General features: G+C 46.2%; 3 protein-coding genes across 14 annotated transcripts in view; 1 reads left to right on the top strand and 2 right to left on the bottom strand.

Moving 5' to 3' along the window:
- LDLRAD2 (low density lipoprotein receptor class A domain containing 2) overlaps positions 1-12,409 on the top strand; it is an 814,009-nt gene that overhangs the window by 477,686 nt on the left and 323,914 nt on the right. The gene's annotated exons all lie outside the window — the stretch shown is intronic.
- LOC147019788 (uncharacterized) overlaps positions 1-12,409 on the bottom strand; it is a 91,413-nt gene that overhangs the window by 28,233 nt on the left and 50,771 nt on the right. The gene's annotated exons all lie outside the window — the stretch shown is intronic.
- Positions 1-12,409, bottom strand: part of HSPG2 (heparan sulfate proteoglycan 2) — a 399,834-nt gene that overhangs the window by 387,307 nt on the left and 118 nt on the right. For all 11 annotated transcript variants that reach the window (XM_085894498.1, XM_085894501.1, XM_085894505.1 and 8 more), the window contains exon 1: positions 12,376-12,409. This exon is cut by the window's right edge and continues 118 nt beyond it. In XM_085894498.1, coding sequence (XP_085750624.1) covers positions 12,376-12,409 — 34 coding nt within the window. The remainder of the gene's footprint in view (positions 1-12,375) is intronic.

Here is a 12,409-nt window from a genome sequence, read left to right as displayed (position 1 = left end):
TAAATCATCTTCAAATCCATCTTGCAATTTTTATTATTTTATTTTAATGTTTGCACTTAACGATTGCAGAGTCAGTCAGTCACAGGATTACGAGAGGAGAGGTCAAGCTGGGGGGGGGGTGGGGGTCGCAGTGTGAATCGATCCAACTGACCATGTGCACATGGTTGGAGTAACACTGTAGTTTTCATTAAGGACAGTGACAAAAAAAAAAAGAGTCCCGCTCTCACATCCCACACGATTCCCACATGTTTGAGTGTAGCTGGGCCGGGCCCAGGCTAGCTGGCCAAGGCCACGGAATACCGTGTCTCATTGCTGCAGTCTGCGTCGAGCTTGCCAGGCACGTGGCTTTTCCCTGAAACAACCAATGCTTGTGTCTGCCAAAGTATTTATATTTGCCTGACACCAAGATACCTACTCCCTTCATTCGGGCCCTCAACTCCCGGCTACCAATCATTCCAGCCCCTTGCATGGCAATGACACAGCTGGCACGCCACTTTAGAAGTGACGCCAGCATTGCCAAAAGAAACTCTCCAACTAATGAATGCGGTGAGACCAATAGTGGCAGAATAGACATACAGAGACAGAGCCTCAAAATCTGAGCATATAGGGTTGAGCAGAAGGTCATGATGTTCAGCCACGCAGGTACTCAGAGCTCTTGTCATATAAAGGTCTTCCCAACATTGTGTGTTGGACTCATGGGATTTGTACAAGCCTTGATCACGAGCTCAATCGATAAATAACAGACACAAAACTACACAGGAATGCACTTTTTCTTTTTCACCCCATTATACCAGCGTTCAGTCGTCTCGATAACATCGTGACTCATGCAAAGTTGCGACCACTCACACAAGCTCACCGCAGCAGACCCCACTACTCATCCTCCTGCTGCATTATGCACTCCAACGTCGAGTTCCACTTTGACAGTCTCTTCAATAATTCTACTGTGACAACAAATCAAAGCCATGGTGCTTTCTTGGCCTTTTCGAACCACTATAAAATATTGAAATAACTTTCCGAAGGTTCAATAGGGAAACACATGTTCACCTCTTGCGATTCTTCACAACCATCCAGAAAGTTATCTGGTTACCATCCCTTGCAATAACAATGTTCATTTGAAAGCTTCACATTACTCGTGAAAAACGATCCACTTTGAGAAAGCAGTTGGCTCATTTTAACCTTCATTTGTCCTTGGAGGTCTCGGAAAACCAGACTCAGTGGTGCAATGGTTGGAGTATCTGCTCTGAGTCTAGGAGGTCACCGGGTCCTTGGTCTCCGAGTCTGGGAGGTCGCCAGGTCCTTGATTCAAACCCTGTCTGAGTCATACCGAAGACTTGAGAAATGGTATGTGCTGCTTTGTTGCTTAACATTCGGCATTTAAAAAGGAGAGAGCATGGATAAACAGTGCTTGGAAGGAGCTGGCAAATCACCCAGTATAACCCTTGCCAATAAACTGTGTCAGCAGCACCAACACTGCAACAAAATAGGGTAAATCAGAAAAGTTTATTTTTGCTCTTCCATTTGGAGTACGATGATAAATCTGATTGAAGATGGTGATGGGGAAGTAGGAAGTCGGTTGGAGAACTTACATAGCGTCTCAAGGTGCGGTCACGCCTTCAATACGCATCGTCTTAGGGGGATTTGGGCAGACATTTAGAATTTGGCCACGGACACCAGAACACAATGGCCTACTTCTCTCAAAAGTTAGGGATCCACCAATGAATATCGGTACATGGGATAATCAGCTTAGCGTCTCATTGATGAAGGAAGGACTACCATTTGATAGCAACAGCCTGCCAGGATGCAAAAGCACCAGGGTGACAGTTTTAGAGGTGAGCCGGGAATCAAACCCAGCTGAAAGGTGACTGTAATGTAATCGTTTATCACACACCCAGTCTTCAATCCGAGCAGGACTTCGATGAGCAAATCAGAGCCACACCGTGACTGATGGCTTTCGGACAGAGCTGAGAGAAAACAACCCATGTCTTTTGAGCCTCTGTGGCTTTGCCATTTGTCATCCATATTCGTACCGAGGTGCCATTGTTTTTATGTTTTCAAGATGCAAACATTTTGATCATCGCCTCGTGTACAACAGAACTTGCATCTGGTGCATCTAAAATCCAGACTTGAGTAACCCATCAGATCACCGGCGTTGTGGAGTTAAATACGATCATAAAAAAAGGGACACCGGAAAAGATCCACAGCGTCGTAACGGGACAGAATGTTTATCATGGTGTTTCTGCTGATGGCAAATCACAGGACAAGCCAGCCAAGAGCGTTTCGCCTACACCGTTAGATTCCAGGAAATTCCAGGAAGATTCCAGGAACTCGCTATTGCGGTCGAACTACGTTATGATGAATCAAAAGCCAACAAGAAAAAAATCATCTTTTGAGCATAAAAAAGACTGTCTCACACCACCCGCACAATCTCAATGTTGGCAACGCCTTGCTGCGTTCATCTCTCAATGTGGAGCCGGTCACGAAGGAAGCCTTCACCTCACACAACGCACTCGGTTTTGCCGAGAGGACGGAGAAATAACAGAAGCCTCAATGATTCCAGCGTTATTCAAAGTACCCCACACAAGCAGAAGTTTAATCTGCGCTGCGAAACGAGAACAGGGATTTCCAGCTACACCAGGAAAGCAAGACTTGAACAAAGACCTTTTCTGATCAAAATTATCCATTTCGAGTACGAGGTATCAGGATATGATCACTTCACTGACACCCAGTTACAACTCCATCCATTGGGACCAAACTCTGTATGGAGCATCGGTGCTGCCAAAGCAGTCTCCTGGGATATTGGGACACGTCCTTGGACAGATCTGGACGGGTCACCACTCCGACACAGGATACTCAAATGACTCAATCAGCCCAGCAGGCTGGTACTCGTTTTGCCACCCTCAGAAGGATGACAAGCCGAGTTAACCCACCTGGTGTTGTTTATGGCACAACCGAGGCTTGAACCCAGGACCTTAAGATCTCCAGCCAACCACTTTAAGGGTGAAGCCACCACCAGGCCTTTGATGTTATTACACTCCACTGCAAATTCAGCCGGAAGATAATGATCTCGTGTGTTTGGCACCGATTGGAGCATCGCATGCCTCGGAACGGCAATGAGTTACAGATACTTTCCATATCATGTTCGGCAACAAACGGTCCATCATCTGTGGCATCGAAGAGCAAGCACATGTCGCATGTGAAAAGGAAACAGCGAACATGCTGAGTGTCCTGACATAGGAGTTTAACAAGGACAAGCAACACCGTGAAAGCCTAACAACTGGGTCCCTCTTGTTATAGTGCTTAGCCCTGTACTTGAAACAGTCAACAAACCACTAGAATTTAGCCTCTAATCAAATTTCTCAGTTTCCTCAACAATGATCCCCCCCCCCCTTCCAATATTGTGGAATTGAGTCTCTCAAGAAGGTGTAGAAGCAGCACACTTACCTTTGAAGTGTCGAGTCTGAGTATGATTCCCAGTGACATGATAAACTGTCGGAATGGTGTTTCGCAGGTAAAGGTCACGACACAAGGTGTGCCGTTCCTCCGGTGGACGTGAATCCCGGTGTTCTGTCTGCTGGCTTTAGTCGGGGGATGGGAAAGATCTCACGGCGTGTTCTGTGACATGTGGGCGAGTGAATCTCCGGAACCTCAACAAATTACAATTTCCTGCACAACTTACCTTCAGTCCAACATCAGGACCGTCTGAGCAGCCGGTTCATGAAACACTTGGGCCAAATTCCCCCAGCGGCCGACCCAACAAGAAGGTACCATTTTAAGGCTGTTAAATAAGTAGTAGGCATAGTGGTGTGAAATTTAGTGGGGGAAAAAAAAAATGTAACCGCTTGCACGGATAAGTGAACTCCTTGAGATGCAAGGTGCTATCAACAAAAGGAGTGTGAATAGAACGATGAAGTCTGCAATGCTGGAACCAGGGAGAGAGTGTAGTGCACGTAGGTAGACGTCGCAAAGTGATCTGCGAGCTGTGGGCGCGAACCAGACCAACCGCAAGAGGAGTGATGCGGTGCACAACACACAAGGCCGCTCTGTGGTAAAGGAAACAGAGGCACACAGTGAGTGAGGGAGAGAGACAGGGAGAGAGAGAGGGAGAGAGAGAGGGAGAGAGAGAGGGACGCACCCAAAAGCACGTGCCTGGTTTCCCCTTGCTGGATCTAGACCAAGTCGCCTGGCCGTGCCATTTACACTCCACTCCTTCTTTACCTCCTGGTCCAGGTACCGCCATCGAGCATGAGGAAAGTTTTGTGGTCGCTTGCTTGCCACATGCATTGTTAACCATGAGATTTATTACTGGAGGAATGACATGTGAAGGTAAACTGACATTATTAATATGCTGCACAGACATGGTGGTCAACCGGCTGCCATTCCCTTGAGGATGCTCACCCCCCTATGGCATCCTTGCAACTGTGAATCAAAATATCATACGGACAGAAAGAAATACAAACACAAAGGTAGCCAATTGAGCCGGTAACCAGGGGCAACGACAAGATGTTTGCCTTCTGGTTTGAACTTTCAAGGTAATGACGAGTCTTGCCGATAATGCTTCAAAGGAAACCATGACTTTGGTGGTTTCGCTTAACGATACCATATGAGAAGATCCTGATTAAACGTTCCTGAAGCATTGCCCTCCGATGTACCATTGTTCAGCTTTTGTTAACATTTTTATTCATCACTCATTCATTCCTTTACAATGTGATGGGCCGAGTAAACTGGTGGTGGGAACAAGTCGGGCATTCCAAAGTTTCCGCATCCAAATTCCGCTGAAAAGAGCAGGACTAAGCATTTAGATTCCATGTTTCTGGAGCATAAGCAAGTCAGATTAATTAATATTTGGCTATCAGATTGGGAGCAAAAAAAACCCAGCTGGCTCATTAATGAATGGCTTTGAGGGAGAAGGTAATTTTCCTGCATTTGCTGAATACACCATTCCAGTCCACACTGGGGTTTAACACACCATTCCAGTCCACACTGGGGTTTAACACACCATTCCAGTCCACACTGTGGTTTAACACACCATGACAGTCCACACTGTGGTTTAACACACCATTCCAGTCCACACTGGGGTTTAACACACCATTCCAGTTCACACTGTGGTTTAACACACCATGACAGTCCACACTGTGGTTTAACACACCATTCCAGTCCACACTGTGGTTTAACACACCATGACAGTCCACACTGTGGTTTAACACACCATTCCAGTACTTTAAGAGAGATGTTTGTCTGTCTTTGCCGCCATTTTTGTCAGAGATGCCAAACTGGTCTTCGTCAAACTTTTCGAAGTTCATCAGTGAGTGCCGGGGAGTGTTTTAGGCAAAAAAATAATAATTCGCTTGGATTTTTGGGGAATTCTTTTTTAATCACTCTTTTGTGCATAAGCCTTTGTTTGTCGATCCATAAAATGTCATATTAAATGATTCCCAATCCCATTCCTTGGTGGGTGTAGGGAAGTGTTCTGGCCCCCAGAAAAAGACAAAGAAAATAACAAAATTACATTTCTTCAAAATGTCAACAGGATGATCGCAGCACCGGGAAATGCCGGGTACCCCTGTTAGTGAGTACAACATGAAATACATACATTTTACATTCTGATAAACAAAAGCTTAACACACTCACACCCACTCAATCACTCAATTCACTTTGAGAAAAAAAGTCAGATCACTAAATCTTTCTCAAACCACAGTTTATGGACAAAACTTTGTATTTTAAGAAATGAAGAGAAGTTTTTTTATGTTTCGTAACTTCTGGTAAAGGCTGGCAGTTTGGCCGAGAGGTAGACATACTCCGCTCTACGGTGTACAGCCTGGGTTTGAATCCCGAGCCTGGGTTTGAATCCCAATCCAGCATGGGTTACCTTACCCAAGGAATTGCTGTGGCTGTGTCCAATATAATCCGACTCCAATGATAATTGAGGTAACACCACTCAATGATTGTCTTATGAGATTAAGGAATTGTCACTCCTTGGGTGTCCTTTCCCTGGTCTCTGTATATTCTCTGACTGAGGCGAGTGATCTCACCGTGAAGGACACATTCCATGCCATGCTCGAATCTGTGGTTGATCAGTGCCCCAGGCGAGATTTTCTTCTAGTCTTGGGGGATTTCAATGCATCGACTGGAACTGATAGGGATGGTTACGAGACATGTGTTGGTCCTCATGGGTCTGAAACTGTGAAGCAGAAGATAAAAAAGTTCCTTGACTTTGCAAGAAGTCATGGACTAAGGGTGGCTGTTTCATGGTGACAACGCCCACAAGCTCATCGCTGGACTTGGTATTCCAACGGTGGTGGTTTGGAAAAGCAGATCGATCATGTGCTCGTTGGTAGTCGCTGGAAGATGACCCAGAACTGCAAGGTCAACTTGAGTGCTCAGTTATTCAATACTGGCCACAAGCTTCTTGTAGCAACTCTGAAGATGCAGGTTAAATCCAGGAGAATGGTACCATCCCAGCCGAGGCTGGATGTTGGCATGCTTGAGGAAGAGAGGGGAGCTGAGGAGTTTGTGGGGGTCTGGGTGCTTGGGGGAATCCTGAAGAGCTGTGGAATGCCTTCAAGACCACCATCCTTGATGTTGCTGGTAGATGTCTTGGAACTCACCGTAGGATGAAGAATAATTTTGTCTCTCAATGGACACTGGATAACATTGAACAAAATCTCAGGAACAGGCTTAATGGCAGAGCTGAGCTGTTCAGGGAGTTGAGGTGTAAAACTGGACGTGCACTGTGGGTGGACATGTTGACCCATGTGCGAGGAATCTGTGAGGGGGTAGAGCATTACCTGTGCTCAAGTGATTCTCATCCCGCTTACAGAGGAATTCGCGCATTGAGTTCTTCCAAACCCATCACTTGGTGTACTCCAGTTAAAGTGGAGGGCTCTTGACAGAGGAGTCTGAAGTGAAGGCCCCTTGGGCCGGTTAATTTGAGCGGCTGTACCAGGCTGATCCACCAGCTGTTGCATTGGTTGTCAGGGGTGTTACAATCCCTGTTGCTGATCCTCCAATCAACTGTGGTCCATCTTTGTTTGTGGAAACACAGGATGTGGTGAACCGGTTGAAATGGGGTAAAGCTCCTGGGATCTGTGGCATCCATGCTGAATTTCTCAAGGCTGGTGGAAATGCTGTCCATGCAGATCTTTTTCTCTGCCTGGAACACAGGCATAATCCAAACTGATTGGAAGAGGGGCCTTGTTGTCCCTTTCTGGAAAGGGAAGGGTGATCGCCAGGACTGCAACAACTACCGAGGGGTGATTCTGCTCTCAGTGCTGGCAACATCTTTTTTCGGATAATTCTTGATAGGGTTCGCCACCATCTGCTTGAGCACCAGCGTCCAGAGCAGTCAGGCTTTACACCAAAGAGGTCAACGATTGACCGTATCCTTGCCCTTCGGGTCCTCACCGAATGCAGACGAGAGTTTCACAAGGGGCTGCTTGCAGTTTATGTTGATCTCGGCAAAGCATTCGATGAAGTGAATCGGGATGCCCTCTGGAGGGTTCTTGGTCTTCGTGGGATGCCATCAAAACTGATCAACCTGATGTCTGAACTCTACTCTGGTACTGAGAGTGCTGTGAGAGGTGGTGATACAATCTCTGACAAATTTCCAGTTGTTACTGGAGTTCGTCAGCGGTGTGTACTGGCCCCCACACTTTTCAGCACTTGTGTGGACTGGATTCTGGGGAGGATCTCGGAGAGATCAAGCTGTCGTACATCGTTTGGGAATGTCAAGATCTCTGACTTTGATTTCACAGATGATGCAGTCATCTTTTCAGAGACTCAGGATATCATTTTGGGGGCCCTTGAGGTGCTGAATGAGGAGTCGGAGCCACTGGGATTATGGATTTCCTGTGTCAAAACTAATATCCAGGCTTTCATTGACATCTTGGATGCTGCTATCTTGTCTATATCTGTTTGTGGTGAGGATGTTGAGGTTACGGAGAGATTCAGTTACCTTGGCAGTGATATTCATGTCTTTGCTGGTTGTGAGCCAGAGGACAATAGACGTCTGTGTCGGGCCTGGGGAGTAATGGATTCACTGGATCATGGGGTGTGGTCCTGTCTGTACCTGTGCAGAAGGATGAAAGTCCGAGTCTTCAGGTCCTTGGTGTTTCCATTCTTGCTCTATGGATGTGAGACTTGAACTCTGACCAGGGATCTTAGATGGCGACTTAATTCCCTTGATACCAGGTCTCTTCAGAGAATCCATGGCTATCGCTGGTCAGACTTTGTGTCCAACAAGCGGTTGCTGAGAGAGACTCAAATGAGATTTGTTACCTGCATATTCCGTGAGCGTCAGCTCTAGCTGTACAGACATGCGGCTCATTTTCCTGACGCTTATCTTGCTCACAAGATTCTCTCAGCGAGGGAGTCTCGTGAGTAGAGGAGGCCAATCGGCGGACCACACACCTCATGGTTGCAAGCAGCTTGATCGGCATCTCAAGGAGATGGGGATAGGCCAGGCATCTGCCTGGGGGATGGCCAGACGGAGGCCCTTGGAGTAGCAGCGGAAAGTGGACGCAGCAACGCGCTGCTCCAGCACATTTTCCCATGCCTGACCTGACCTGACCAGCTTTAGACCCTGGTGTTTCACAAGCAAAGTGATTCATAAATGTATGCACCATCCCTCAGATGGACGTTAAACGGGTGGCCCATCTGTCAGCATTCATTGTTTAGATTGTGTATTTCACACGAGTTGGTGTCTTTCTTGGAGTTAACAAAATAAGATAAAGTTTTGGGGCCAGATAAACATCCGATATGATTGAAGGAGATTGCAGAGTAAATGGGCATGAGGTTATCGTACTGCATATAACATCATGCTTATCCACTCTGCCAACATGAGTCCATGTCATCGACGTATTATAGGCCTACCTTGCTACCTTGATAGCCATGCTTCACAAAAACAGCCACATCACTCATCCAGCAAGACTTCAACTCGTTGTAGACATCCAAACTTTTCCATGCCATCACACCTTCCAGGGTGTAAATACTTTTAGTCAACGTAAGATATTTCATTTCAAAAATCTGGATATAAAATGTTTGTAACGTTCATCTCGCTTCTGGACCATGGTGTGTTCGCCAATTCATGCGGGTCTGTGTTGCCTATAACCTGTATTGTTATAATATCGCGGCCCAGACAAAGTATCCGATGTATCAACCTATCCAAGCTTCGGGACAAGCTTTGACCCCGATTGTCTGGCCATGAAAGCACAATAATTGAACCAATTGTGAACGTGGGTGTTTTTATCTTGATGTTGTGAAGCTAAGCTTCGCCTCGGATGGATTGAGGTGCCGGAGTGACGCTCCGATGTGCTCCGGCAGCACTACAACCCTGAGTGGTTGGGTTTGGAGAGAGACAGAGAGACAGAGAGACAGAGAGACAGAGAGACAGAGAGACAGAGAGACAGAGAGACAGAGAGACAGAGAGACAGAGAGAGAGAGAGAGAGAGAGAGAGAGAGAGAGAGACAGAGAGACAGAGAGAGAGAGAGAGAGAGAGAGAGAGAGAGAGAGAGAGAGAGAGAGAGAGAGATGTTTGTTCGGATTGAAAAACATATTTCAAGTATTTGACAAACTCATTCTTTTATCAAGGTCTGAAGAGAGGAAAGAGGCTGCTGCCTGCCGTTTTGAAGGATGAGGGATGTTGCGGAACAGGGTGGAGTCATCAGCAAAGAGATAAAGAAGATTTTCCAGAGTGAGAAAGATCCTTGATGAAAATTAGGAATAACACTGGGCCCAGAACTCTCACTTGGGGACACTCCAGCCTTGACAGGGAGAGATGACAGGATCCCATTGAGTTTTACGCGATTATTACGTGAGAAGAGGATGTCAGTAAGCCATGTGTGGAGGTGGCCTCTAAAAAACTCAGTGCTGTAGGAATCCCCATCGCTTGATTTTGAAAAATATTCTCACAACCAAAGGCAACAATAGTGAGTTCAAATCCTGTGTCGCAATATGCAAAATGGCGAATTTCACAATTCCCAAGGGGTGCTACAAAGAAAACTGTTGCTACCCCCCTGGAAAGGGGACATGCCACTTCTTTCAACCGTCTCACCCTATTATTTTCCTTTCGAAAGTCAGAGCTACAAGTCACTTTATGCATCGTTTACCACCGCAATCAATCTGCGCAATCGTGAGATGTTTTTTTCAGATGCTCGGCTATTTCAGTTCACGAATACAGGACAACGTTCATCATCAAGCACTGAAGACCCTGAGATGTTCAAACATTTTCCTTTCCGTCCCACCGGTATGAGTGTGACTATTTATGCAGCAGAATGGCAGGATGATGAGAGTTTCCTCGACTCGTCCTCGGTGCTTTTGCAAAGAGGTTCAGCCATCAAATATATTGCAAAAGCCAGGTGGGAAATGTTGGTGAAAAATACCGTACCGTGCCAACAAGAGACGTTTCACTCCCGCAGTGAAACTGTTCCCTGGTCCAGTGCAGGATTTCTAGGCACAGTTATTTCTGTTACCCCTGGCACAAGTTAAACTTAGCCAGTTATTCCAGACAGTAGCTCGAAGCCGAGCTCTTCCAGCGTCGTGAGATGGGGGGATCGGGACGGAGGACGTTGACGATCGGAAAACTGTCGGGATATTGGTAGAGGAAACATCTTCAACTTTGAGAGCCAGTAACCACAAGATGCGAGCCAGCTGTGTGTTTGAGATCACTGAGATCTATGCTGCTTGAAAAAAAATCTTTAGGGATAAGTCAGGGCTTTCGTCCCTCCAAATATGACCGACTTTTGGCTGAACTTGTAATGTGGAAAAATATGCAAAACGGTGATGATGATGATGATGATGATGATGATGATGATGATGATGATGATGATGATGATGATGATGATGATGATGATGATGATGATGATGATGATGATGATGATGATGATGATGATGATGATGATGATGATGATGATACCAACTCTGTGGTGTAATGCTTGGAGTGTCTGTCCTGAGTCTGGGAGGTCCATGGTTCGAGCTCTGTCCAAGTCATACCAAAAACTTTTTGAAAATGGTACATGCTGTATCCTTGCTTGACACTTAGCATTTAAAAGGATAGAGAATGGACAAAAACACTGGGAAGACAATGGCCCATGCCAATAAACTGCTTCAACAGCACTCAGTATCTGAGTATGGTAAATCCAAACTTCTTTTTCTTAATAACACAAGTTCCCGAACAAGGACTTCAATGCAGAAGGAAGGAATTAGGCCCATCAAAGGCTGCACTATGATTACCAACTTCTGATGTTTTTTTTCCATGCTCTATCCTTTTCAAATACTGAACATCAAGCAAGGAAGCAGCATGTACCGATTTTAGAGTCTTTGGTATGACTCACTCAAGGTTCGAACCACGGAACTCCCAGACTCAGAGCAGACGCTCTAGACATTACGCCACCGAGTCTGGTACTTGAGGTTTAATTACCCAATCTGTCGCTGTTCAAAGTGCTATGCCGACCGAGCAAAACTTTTGCCTCCATGTCAATGCAAGTACCAGGTTACAACAGGATGGACCAGTTACACAGCACATGCTTTTCATGAAACCGATCCAGAATGTAGGACATCATCATGGGTGTGGATTCTCACCGGGAGCCCCCAATCTTGACGAGTTAAGGCTCAAACACATAAACCCATTTGTTTCTCAACATCAAAGCAACTTGGTCTTACGACTTGGAGAGGCCACCCATTGTGAAGAGTCCATGCACCCCGTCCACAAATGACCAATAAACAAGAATTTCGACCACGCCCGGTGCTTCCTTCCCACACTGAATGGCTCCCCAGACGAGGAAACGTGGCCTCCTGAGCTCCGCCTGCTCGGTTAATTGTCCACTAGGTGAAGGGAATGCACCTCTGAGCAAAAAGCAATCCTGCATGAAAAGGTTAAAATGAAATAAACATGAATGCATGACGCATTTCCTGGGGTATGGACCCCATATATACCTCCCTTACCTTTACGTGACATTCCAGCTCCCCTTTACCCTGCCAATTCTCCTCATACCCCGTTCACCCTCCGCTTAAACGAACACCACATTACACCTATCACTCAGCTTTGCTAAGGATACTACTGACTTTGAGCAATATTGGTCCAGTTTTACAATTTAAATATCTTTTCATTCTGAAAATTTTGGACATTGTAGCTGAGATTTCATTCGCATGAGGGCAAAGGTGCATGGAGACCGATTCACAAATGTTGTGCATTTGGTAAAACTTTTAGTTTTAATCCAGGTCGCGTGGTGATGTGAAAGAACTTGCATTGAGAGTCAGTTTGGCCGTCTCTCGCTCTCCAGCTCACGCCACCTCTCTCAACACACTGCGACTTTTGCCCTCTTCCGCTTCAGTTCGCACACACACATTGATCGTACATGTCCCATTTACCCATCACTCACCAACAAACAGAGGAGCACCGACAAGAACGCTGCA

Source organism: Eptatretus burgeri, chromosome 9 (genome assembly GCF_056783735.1).
Source record: "Eptatretus burgeri isolate ZD-2024b chromosome 9, Ebu_testis_v1, whole genome shotgun sequence".
NCBI classification, from domain to species: Eukaryota; Metazoa; Chordata; class Myxini; order Myxiniformes; family Myxinidae; genus Eptatretus; species Eptatretus burgeri.
This window is presented reverse-complemented; position numbering and strand designations above follow the sequence as displayed.